This window comes from Austrofundulus limnaeus, unplaced genomic scaffold (genome assembly GCF_001266775.1).
Source record: "Austrofundulus limnaeus strain Quisiro unplaced genomic scaffold, Austrofundulus_limnaeus-1.0 Scaffold2, whole genome shotgun sequence".
NCBI lineage: Eukaryota > Metazoa > Chordata > Actinopteri > Cyprinodontiformes > Rivulidae > Austrofundulus > Austrofundulus limnaeus.
The window spans coordinates 3,268,428-3,277,017 of record NW_013952404.1 but is presented as its reverse complement, the minus strand read 5'-3'; the positions used below and the strand labels follow the sequence as shown (position 1 = coordinate 3,277,017).

Below are 8,590 nucleotides of genomic sequence, written 5' to 3'. Positions count from 1 at the left end.
GGTTCAAATACAGCTCAGACTTTTTATTGTGAAACTGAAGTGATTGTCACAGTGATGACAGATTTGACCACCAGGTGGCGCCAGTGAAAACTAAATCCAGTAGGCGGGTCTTATTTCGACTCCACCAATCAGCAGCTGGGGTCAAAGTTGAAGGGTTAACTCCAACATGGCGGCTAACAAGCGAGTGTTGTATGTCGGTGAGTTTGACAATTTTTCCCTTAAATTTTGTGAATTAAATATGTTCTCTTCCTTATATATTTATTTATTTTTTGCTGAACTGTTTCCTAAAACAACGGCMGTGTAAATAAAGCAGAACCGCAAGATTCAAACTTTATATGTAAAAGAACAGCAAGTGGAAAAACTTATAGAGCTATTTTTACAATTATATTTTCGCTAAATTAGATTATGTATTTCTATAACAATTAATAGTCTAAAAAACGACTACTTGACTATAAATTTAGATGATTTAAATGTGTCATTTTGCCTACTGAATCTGAACACTTTGACTATTGTTTTGGGTAAATGCCTAATTATCAGTTCTGGCTGTGTTTTCTGTCAGGTGGCTTGGCGGAGGAGGTGGATGAAAAGGTTTTACATGCAGCTTTTATTCCCTTTGGGGACATCATAGATATCCAGATACCTTTAGACTATGAAACAGGTAAGTCCAGTCGTTTATGTCTGATATAGTAGCTTCTGCTAACAGTAATCTCTTGTGTCTCATGTTCAATTTTCAGAGAAACACAGAGGATTTGCATTCATTGAATTTGAACTGGCAGAGGTATGTTCACTGTGAAGTCTGCACAGATATGTAATGTTGAAATAAAAATGTTAGAATTTTAATTTACATGCATATGATAATAAATCAGCTTGTTTTAATCGTTCAAGTCTGCATATGTAAGYGCTTGTAGTTAAACATTTTTGCAGCATAGAGCTAAATTACATAAAATCCCTTTGTTTAGATGTAAAATATAATATAAAACACAACAAAGAAGGGTGATTTTATTTTATTTATTTTACTGATTATTTTAAATGCTGTCAAATAATTAGAAAATTATTTGTGTGAATGAACAATGTAAATAACAGTCCAGTTTTATGAACAAATCCTTTTATTTAGTATAAAAAACTTAATTAAACAAAGACAAATAAAACCCATACAGCCCAAAGTTGTTGCTCAAAGGATCTAATTTAAATAAGAGCATCAGAATCTGAAATGTATTTACAAAAGTTTCACATTTTATAAATATTTTGTTGTTGTTTTTTCTGCAGGATGCTGCAGCAGCTATTGATAACATGGTAAGTCAGTATTTTTGTTTTATGTGTCTAAGTTCTCAGAAATGAACCACTTGTTTAATGCTGGCCCTCTTTCTACCAGAACGAATCCGAACTTTTTGGGCGAACGGTCCGTGTCAACATCGCCAAGCCCATGAGGATCAAAGAGGGATCTTCTCGACCAGGTGACTGGAAAGAAATCTGCTTTTAGTCTGTTGTCTGGACGTGTCTGTGACGGTGCCTCTCCCACAGTGTGGTCGGACGATGACTGGCTGAAGAAGTTCTCGGGGAAAACTGTGGAAGAGGCCGAAGGGGAGGCAAACGCTGGCGAAGGGGCCACCTCAACACAGGAGGTGAGGCTGCTTCTCTTTTATTTTGTGCTGAGCTTGTTAATAAAAGGGGTCATTTAATCATAAAATCATTTTTATTGACAGGAGATTTAGTATGATCCGTTGTCTGTAGCTTTAAACTTTTCTACAGAAAATCTAACATTTTTTCTATTTAACAGTTAGAAACTATTCCAGTTTAATAAATTACATCAGCTTTGATTAWAAGCTGCCTTTTATACAATGGCGGAGTTGAGTTTTGTTGTAAACAGGGACTTTATAATTACACTAGCTTGACTTTAGCTGAAATGACTCAACCCTTAGTTGCTCCCAGTGGCAGAAAAGCACCTTTTGTACTATTTACCATTTGTGGGAACTTGATTGTTTACACGCTGAAGTGGAGAATAATTTGTTTTTGCAGGGCGAGCCACCAGCCAAGAAGGGCAGAGTTAATCCCCAGGTCTACATGGACATCAAGATTGGCAACAAGCCAGCAGGAAGACTGCGCTTCCTCCTCCGGGCAGACATTGTTCCAATGACAGCAGGTCTCTTTGACTCATACCTCTTTTATTTTTTTAAAGATAGTTAAGAGACTTGTTGCAGGGATCAGAATTTAGAGTTAGTGTGAGTCCCATTTAATGTGCAAATAAATCTAAAAGCAACATTGACTGAAGCTAAATGACTCAGTTAGTGGGAAAACAGTCGTCTTGTTTTGCTTTTAGAGTCTTTCACAATTTCCTTTTCCGAACCAAAAACCTGGCAAAGCACTGAAAATGCTCATTATACAGGTAGTACAGTGTTTCCTGTAGAGTTTTGGCTTTGGGAGTGCTTTTGAACACAGAATGATGATCGACAGCAGAAATGTTAACTTAATATTTATTAAAAGAGTGGGCAGCTCTCTAAAAATAAAAATTACAGAACATTAAAAATTCTGTGATTTAATTTGCTTTAGTTGAATCTTTTATATATCTCCTCCCGTGACACAATATTTTACTTGTAAAATAGAAAATATTGAAACTTACTGTGGTACTACATATTCAAAAAAACAATCAAAATTTACTCCCATAATTAAGACGAGTCCTCAACAGGACAGGGAGGAAAGTTGTGTTAGCGGGATGCACCGCCCTCTTTATACCATGGTTGGGGAAAAACWTGATTTTGCTCTCTGTTAACTAGTATTAACTTGTATTTGTATTTTGAGGAAACACTTATTTTGAGATAGTCGTTAAAATATATTTTTCTGATTGTCATTTGACTCAGAGCAACACATTCACACATCGTTTGCACGATACTCCAACCTTTTAWGGGATGAAAACAACCCCTCATTCTGCAAATGCAGATTATGAGGTGTTTACTAAGAAAACAGTAATAAATCAGAGTTTTGTACARGACACTTAAAAACTTTGGATCATTTAGTTGCACAAGTAATTTAGCCTGACAKGAAAGCATTTATAGAATGAACAATTTGCAGTGTTCCACAGAAAAACTTTGCTAAAAAAATGGCCCGATGTGTCATATCTTTACATCCTGAGAGACTGTGTGAAGGAAAAGGAAGTGATGTTACTTTAATTTGTTCACAGTGTTAKGTTTTTAAGACTCTGTCTCTTTTCAACTCATCTTTCTGAATGTTTTTGCAAACTGTTTACCTGCAACCCATGATCTTATAAACAACACAAACTGATGAAGTGAATATTTTAGTTACAGAAACTTGATTTTTTTATCTTTTTTTTCTTATTGATGGAATGACAAGAATTTCTCCTCCCCACGCATTTGACTCTAATACGAGATCGTGTTTATTTGAAGATGTTACAGTAATTCGTCTTTAGTGTTTCTTCTTCTGTGTACACTGATGTTTAAATTAATTAAGGTGAACTGAAGTACAGCGTACAAACAAAGAACTGGTGTTTGTGAGCTCTGAGGGTTGTTGTACAGATTGTTCTTGGCTCGTGCTTAAGGTAAGTAAAACAAGACTTCTCCTTAATAACGTACTGGCGTTTGTTCAAAAGGCCTTATTTTCAGAGTAATGTGCAGCTAATCTCTCTTATCTTCGCACCAACATCCTGTTTAAACTCCAGCCTAATGGTGAGGTTGTTGCTTCCTTCAAATACCAGCATAAGAGTGAAAAAAGATTTCCTCCTGCTGCATATTTCTCTGTTGTATTAAATAAACTGGTCTACAGTTGTGAAATAACTTTAAATTTTTTTTAACATCTTATATTTTCTGTAGAGAACTTCCGCTGCTTGTGCACTCATGAAAAAGGCTTTGGCTACAAAGGCAGCAGCTTCCACCGAATTATTCCTCAGTTCATGTGCCAAGGAGGCGACTTCACCAACCACAACGGCACCGGCGGCAAGTCCATCTACGGCCGAAAGTTTGATGATGAGAACTTCATCCTGAAACACACAGCTCCAGGTGAGGAGCAGCTGAATTTAACCTTTTTTTTTTTTATTTTTGGTTGATCTGATATGGCTAAAGGTTTACTCTGCTGCTCGCAGGCCAGCTCTCCATGGCCAACTCCGGGCCAAACACCAACGGCTCACAGTTTTTCATCACCAATGATAAAACCGACTGGCTGGAYGGGAAACACGTGGTGTTTGGAGAACTGATGGAAGGGATGGATGTGCTTCGATCAATGGAAGTAAGTCCTGAAATGAATGAATCTGTGATCATCTCAATGTGTTTCTGCTGGAGCAACCTGCAAATAAAAAAATGCATTGTCACAAAACATTTGGAAAATAACTGGATTTAATGAAAAATGCGCCTTATTAAAATCACATGGTTTAGGAACGATTTCTGCATCATAATTTTACATAAAGACATATTTGAAGTTGATAATCTTTCAATTACAATAATATTTAGCATTTAAATAGTCTTCTTTTTTTATTTTTATTTTTTTTTTGTTTTTCAGGCTCAGGGAACAAAAGACGGCAAGCCGAAGCAGAAAGTGATCATCTCAGACTGTGGAGAATATGTGTGAAAGAAAATGAATGTTAGTTTGTATGTTTGTATGATGGGATGTTTGTCTAAAAATACATGTGCATTTTTTATAATGTAAATATTTCAATAAAACCATTTTTCTAAAGAAACCAGAAGTTAAAGTATTTTTTTTGCTTTTAGCATCTATTAAAAACTGACATAAATGTTTCTACACTGTTTTATTCCTAAAATATGTTTAAAACAAATTCTAGTTAAGTTTAATTTCTTTAAATACTACAAAAATTCAACATACAACAAAAATACAAATCTTAAATTAAAAGTAGCAGAAGAAGAAAAGATCCACCTTTTTTCTCAAATAAATAAATTCAATCAAAAATCTCAGATTACAAAAAATAATAATAAAGGTCTAACTCCTACTTGAGCAACAATTCATACATGATACATTTACATATTTCCCCAACAAATTAACCTTTATCATTCTCTAAAATACACACATTGATCTGGCATTTTAAATGTCTTCCAGATTATTCCATATACCCTGGATTGAAGTATTCCATTCCTTCAAACTGGTTCCAAATTTGGATTTAACAAACATCTCAACCCCTTGAGATTGTAACAACTCTCTTTTAACAAAGTGTAATTGGATGTTTGAAAGTAGCCTAATGTGTTTTTATGAGCCCTATACATAACTGACTAAATACTATAATTAACCAAATCATAGAACTTTAATAACTTAAACTGGTGGAACAATTATTTGATGGGTGGATAATGTTTTCTAGTGATAATTCTTAAGGCTCTTTTCTGTAAAACAAAAATAAATTCTACATAATGAAAGAAGAACTGTTTTGTTCATGTTGTTTTAAACGTCTTGGCACGACGGATGCGTGCACGCATGAAGCTCTGTCGACATCCTGTTTTTTTGCACTGGATTGGTGGAACAAGTTTTCGGGTGYTGGGAGCCGCACCTGAGCAGGTTGAGCGGCGTGGGAGTCCCGCTCGTGCGTGCGYGCGCGCGCGCAGCTCCTCCCCTCAGCTCTCCCTCCTCCTGTTTGGGGCAGATCTGTTGAGGTTCTGCTCGCTGTTGTTCATCTCTGCGCCGCTCCGAGTGGGCGAAGCTCCGTAAACTGACTTCAAACTGTGAGTATCTGAAGCGATTCTTAAAGGAAATAACGCAAACTGTGTGGAAAAGGTTGTTTTCAGTTGATGGTTTTAGCCGCGGGTATCGTTATTGTGCGCAATTACGCACGGTTGTAGAAACTTTAGGAGTTCGTGGCGCAAACTTTGGAAGGACTGGTTTTAGTAGGGGTCTTGTTTTACTCTCCGTACAGCTATGAAGGCAGTTTGTTGTTTTATGTCTATAATAGAACATGTTAAACTACAGGCGACTGAATTTTTATTCTCATTTATGTTTTATCTAAAAGTTCCTATTCGTTTAAATGTATGGAAACATGAGGATTAGTTAACACCCAGTTCAACCTGATTTGTTTCTTTGATGTGTCTCCATGGGATTTAACTGTATATATTTTTTTCTTTTTTAGCCTCAGGTTGGTAAATACCTGAAGTTGATTCGTGCCATTTTAGCTGAGAAGAGGCTGTCTTCAATCTACAGGAAGAGAAGACCGACTGTGAACAAACTTCCATCATGAACTGGGCATTCCTCCAGGCCCTCATCAGCGGGGTGAACAAATACTCCACGGCCTTCGGCAGAGTGTGGCTCTCCATTGTCTTCCTCTTCAGGATCATGGTGTTTGTGGTGGCCGCGGAGAAGGTGTGGGGAGACGAGCAGAAAGACTTCAAGTGCAACACGGCCCAGCCGGGCTGCCACAACGTCTGCTAYGACCACTTCTTCCCCGTGTCCCACGTGCGGCTCTGGGCCCTTCAGCTYATCTTCGTCACCTGCCCCTCGCTCCTGGTGGTGATGCACGTGGCCTACAGGGAGGACAGGGAACGCAAGCACCGGCTCAAGTTCGGCGAGAACTGCAGCCGCCTCTACCAGAACACCGGCAAGAAGCGCGGCGGCCTGTGGTGGACCTACGTCCTCACGCTGCTCTTCAAAATAGGGGTGGACGCCACCTTCATCTACCTCCTCTACCACATCTACGAGGGCTACGACTTCCCCTCGCTTATCAAGTGCAAGGAGGTGCCGTGTCCCAACATGGTGGACTGCTTTATCGCTCGGCCCACCGAGAAGAAGATCTTCACCATCTTCATGGTGGTCACCAGCTTCGTCTGCATCATCCTCTCCATCTTTGAAATCGTCTACCTGATCGGCAAACGCTGCCACGAGTGTTTCTCGTCGAACCACCACTCTCGCTCCATCAGCACCAACAAAATGTCCAGTGGAAGCACCCTGATGGCGGCGAACTCTGTCAAACTATCRGGCAAAGGCACCCCTGAAACGCCGGCGCCCTCATACAGCGTCGCCGTTTCGTGATCCATGACCAGAGAGACTTTGTGAAAGAACAAAGACAAGACAGCAAAGCTCTCTCTGCCTCTGTGTTCTGAAAAGACTTAACAGAACTTTAATGAGAGACAGAACATTGTAACTGTATTTCCTTACTGCCAAAGAGTTTGTATACGTGTCATAAATCTGGAATTTGCACTATGTTGTGCCTATTTAAAATGGTTTTATTTTAATGCATGAAAGCTCTAAGGTCCTAAAGGAATGACTAACTTGCATGTCTGAATGTGTGATTGGGCCTCAGCGTTGCTAGCATGAGTCATCCCTCTTTGGCCAGTTTTACCAGCCCATGTGGTTTTTCTGTGTAAGATTTTCCTTGTGTTAGTGCCGAGCCTCAAAGGTTCAGCCTGCGCTGCAACTTTCCTTCCTTTCACACAGATGTTCATATTGGACTCTTTGTGACTTTTGTACAATATTTAAAAATAGAAAGAAAAAAAAAGAAGCAAGTTACAGTCCTGATTTGTGTCATGATTTACCTACAGTTGAGCAGAGGAAACGTGAAAACGCGGTTTTGTAAACAACTRTAATGGATGTGCATATTTTACAGTGTTGAGGTGCGACCTTTTTGCGTGCTTGTAAATGTTTTTGTAATAAATTTTGTGTTTTAAAAAAAGTGTTTGTCGTAAACAMCCCAAAACACATTGAAACTCATACTGTGGCTTGAATGCCAGCAGAAACACAATACAATAAAACAAATAGGCAAGTCCTAACATGAGGGATTGTAAACCTTCCACCCTTACAGAGAAAAAGGATTTGTTGACTTTTCACAAGTCCTGTGGTTGGGCAKAGATCTCAGCCATTTTTTCCCCTAWCCTTCACTTGTTTTTCTCTGTGTTACGYAAGTTTAATCAAACCCTTCCTCATTGGAAGCACTGATTGCTTTGTTGCCAGGAGAGGCGCCTTCATTGTTTGGGAAGATTGGTACATTTAGAAAGGCGGAGCCTCTCTTTTTGGTTTGATTCATCCGTGCTGAYGGGCAGCTCCACCCAACCCAGGAATGTGTTCAGAGTTGGAACGTTTGGTTCCAGATATGCCTGCTGCAACATGTCACAGCAGAGATGAAGTGAGAGTTTAAGGGCATTTGTTACCTCTCCCTGTTTGTGCTGCGCAGGTTTTTGAGTTGCATCTATTTACAGCTGCTTGCCAATAAAAAGAATGGCATAAACAAAACAACCAGTCAAATGTCAAACAGTAACAAGATAATCTRCAGGCACCACTGCTGACATTTTAGGCAACCTTAAAAGTCTTTTCCAGTGAAACCTTTATACCAKTAAGACCTGCTGATTGTCATAATAATGTTTAATGCTGTTTTATTAGCATAACAAGAGATAAATGATTGAAAAATCTGTTTAATTACCAAAATAATTGCATGACAGTTGAAGTTTCGGGTAATAAAGTAAAAAAAAACACTGGTCTCTGTTTTTCACAATCTCTCAAGGGTCAGACAGAGAAACCCTTTTAAACAACAAATAAGCTTAATCTGTAACTAAAACCTTTTGCCTCCTTGTTGTTTAGTTTGATGATCCAGCTCTAASAGTCTACATCTTAAATAATCTGAGGTTAGTTGATCCATCCATCCATCCATCCATTTTCTTCC

General features: G+C 38.6%; 2 protein-coding genes across 2 annotated transcripts; both read left to right on the top strand.

Moving 5' to 3' along the window:
• Window positions 1-96: 96 nt before the first annotated feature.
• ppie (peptidylprolyl isomerase E (cyclophilin E)) lies at window positions 97-4,681 on the top strand. The gene is made up of 10 exons (XM_014010974.1): window positions 97-197; window positions 560-658; window positions 735-778; window positions 1,267-1,293; window positions 1,373-1,454; window positions 1,522-1,622; window positions 2,017-2,140; window positions 3,822-4,007; window positions 4,091-4,233; window positions 4,504-4,681. Exons 1-10 carry the CDS (start codon window positions 167-169, stop codon window positions 4,570-4,572), a joined length of 906 nt encoding a protein of 301 aa, XP_013866428.1. The 5' UTR covers window positions 97-166; the 3' UTR covers window positions 4,573-4,681.
• Window positions 4,682-5,482: 801 nt separating this feature from the next.
• gjb10 (gap junction protein beta 10) lies at window positions 5,483-7,606 on the top strand. The gene is made up of 2 exons (XM_014010963.1): window positions 5,483-5,669; window positions 6,071-7,606. Exon 2 carries the CDS (start codon window positions 6,175-6,177, stop codon window positions 6,964-6,966), a length of 792 nt encoding a protein of 263 aa, XP_013866417.1. The 5' UTR covers window positions 5,483-5,669; window positions 6,071-6,174; the 3' UTR covers window positions 6,967-7,606.
• Window positions 7,607-8,590: the final 984 nt, after the last annotated feature.